The 2,406-nt window shown below is 42.6% G+C and overlaps 1 protein-coding gene across 1 annotated transcript; it reads right to left on the reverse strand.

The window, feature by feature from the left end:
- Positions 1-403: 403 nt before the first annotated feature.
- On the reverse strand, positions 404-831 carry LOC123184769 (flowering-promoting factor 1-like protein 5; the record flags this gene model as incomplete). Its single annotated transcript, XM_044596833.1, is given in 1 exon segment — positions 404-831. A coding segment is annotated over 1 exon segment (237 nt), but the record flags the coding sequence as incomplete, so codon positions are not given.
- Positions 832-2,406: the final 1,575 nt, after the last annotated feature.

Here is a 2,406-nt window from a genome sequence, read left to right on the forward strand (position 1 = left end):
CAAATGTATCCGTCAGTTCCCCTGTCGTGGTAGATGTATGACCGTCTATGTGCTTCCTCAGAACGCTGAATTTGTCTTTTGATTCCGGTGTCTCAGGTCCTGCCATTCAGGCAGGTCCCGAATGCTTGTAACGGTCTGCTGTGACTCGCTTTGCTTCGTTTATATAAAATGGAGCGGGGGGAAACCCCTTTCGATCAAAAAAAATATTACTTTAAATATTCATGTTTCACACAACCAATTCTAACTGAATATATTACAAAAAATTTCCCACAACAACGGGGTATCATCTAGTTCAATAAAATGAGGCGGGGGAACCTTTGGTAAAACAAATTTATTTCGGCGATCCAAGTTTCTTAATCAGAGATTTTAAACCCCGGTACTCACGTACATATATTTTCCACCGTTAAGTGCACACGGGTTACATATTCTGACAGAGGCCCACAGTTACATACTACATCACACAGGAACAGTACAACACATGCATAATCGTACACGCAGGTTCTTATTTGTACGTCTATACATATATTCGTGGCGCGGAGCCATGAATTTATCCGGCTAGAATAGGAAGAATATTACCGACCAAGATGGCTATAACTAGAGGTCGACGACCTTGAACTGGTCGCGGTTCTTGACGACGACGTCATACATATGGGTGGAGCGGAGCCTGGAGAAGTCCCGGGGAATGGAGATGAGGTCGACGCCGCCGCGCTTGTGGAGCTGCACGATGGCGCGGTCCTCGTAGTAGCGCTCCCAACCCAGCGACCCCAGCCGCCGCTCCAGTGCCGCCAGCGACCGCATCGTCTCGTTCGCCGGCACGTACACCAGCGCCTTCCGGCTCGTCGCCTCCTGCTCCAGCTCCATCACCCCGTTCTTGAACACCCACACGCCCCCCGCCGCCATCTTTCTTCTTCTTCCTAGTCTTCCTTACTTGCTAGCTACCTTCGATCGATCGACCTTGCTAGTGTTGTGTTGCACTACTTGCTGCAGGTTGGTTGGGCTATAATCTGATGCGTTTATATAGGCGGATGCCGGATGGGGAGCACTGAGAGGATGCGGTGAAAAGCGATGCATAGACCGATAGGGACTTGTTCTTTTGTATATTGGTGTTAATTCCTTGATGTTTCGGTATTCGATGACAGCAACGTACATTTGTTCTTCCTGCTCGGTACACCGTATGTACTTACTTCCAAGTTCCAAGGCAATCAATCTGCTCGAGAAGTGCGTGATTAGTATCATTCTCCTCAATTATTCTTAGATTACACGTAACTAACTGAGGGCTTTCTCGGATCCGGCTTGACTGCTCCCTCCTCATGCTTCCATCCGTGCTCCCACTTCATCCTACGGCTGTCTTTTTCTTTTTTTTCTTTCTAATCTAATCATCTCCCCCCTAATTTTAAGGGATGGGGCCGGGCCTTATTTTATTCCAATTAAATTATGCCACGTATGCGGGAGCACGGATGGATGCACGCGGGGGGAGCAGGCAAGTCTCGTCCGGCTTCCTCCGTCCGGCTTTACCAGGCTCACTCCAATCTTTACCTTAAAGTGGGCTAGAAGTTTGAATAACAAAATCTTAGTTATAAGCTAACAACAAAGTAATATGGATTCTAGGGAGTATTAGATTCATATTTTTTTAATTTTTATTTGATTCATATTTGAAAGAAGATTCTACTAAGATATTTGTTCTGATCCAATTATGTTGTTGAGACAACTGAAAATTGTTCCTATTTGTTCTGAAATATTTTTCTTTGATTTGTGAAATCTTTAGGTTTAGCCAAGATGATAAAATAAAATATCAACATCTGCAATACTAATAGATAAAATATTAAACTACTTTTCATGTTGGATCAAATGATATAAATTTGATATTATGGATATTCATATATTTTTCTAAAAACTTGATCAAACATGCACACATTTGACTTTCTGGAAAAACAAATACATCTTATATAAAGGAATGGAGGGAGTATGTTTCATGATTGTTTGAGTGATAGCGAAGAGATTCCCCAAAATCATGCTAAGAATACGCGTGGTTGAAGCGAAGCAACTACTTTTGAAGTAACATAAAAATTTACCTTTTTCTCCACAACAAGATGCTTAGTTTCTTGTTGGGCTTCTTCTAGAAATTTTCCATTAGGTAATTTATAGGAATCATTGATCTTCCTTTCATGGGCGTAATATATATTTTACATCATTCCTAAAATACAGAACTCTAAATATGATTTAAGCACAATTGCTACGCCAAGTACTATTTTAACTCAAAGGACGGAAGCTTCCGGATGGGTTTCTCCATTAAGTCGGCGCCGGAAAAAGATTGGAGACCCACCACAAGCAGTGAACAAAAGGCCTAAGAGTGGTGACCAACCATCTACAAAAGGAGCGGCAGAGCAAAGCAGAGAAGAGAGAAGA

This window comes from Triticum aestivum, chromosome 2A, assembly GCF_018294505.1.
Source record: "Triticum aestivum cultivar Chinese Spring chromosome 2A, IWGSC CS RefSeq v2.1, whole genome shotgun sequence".
In the NCBI taxonomy this organism is placed as follows: domain Eukaryota; kingdom Viridiplantae; phylum Streptophyta; class Magnoliopsida; order Poales; family Poaceae; genus Triticum; species Triticum aestivum.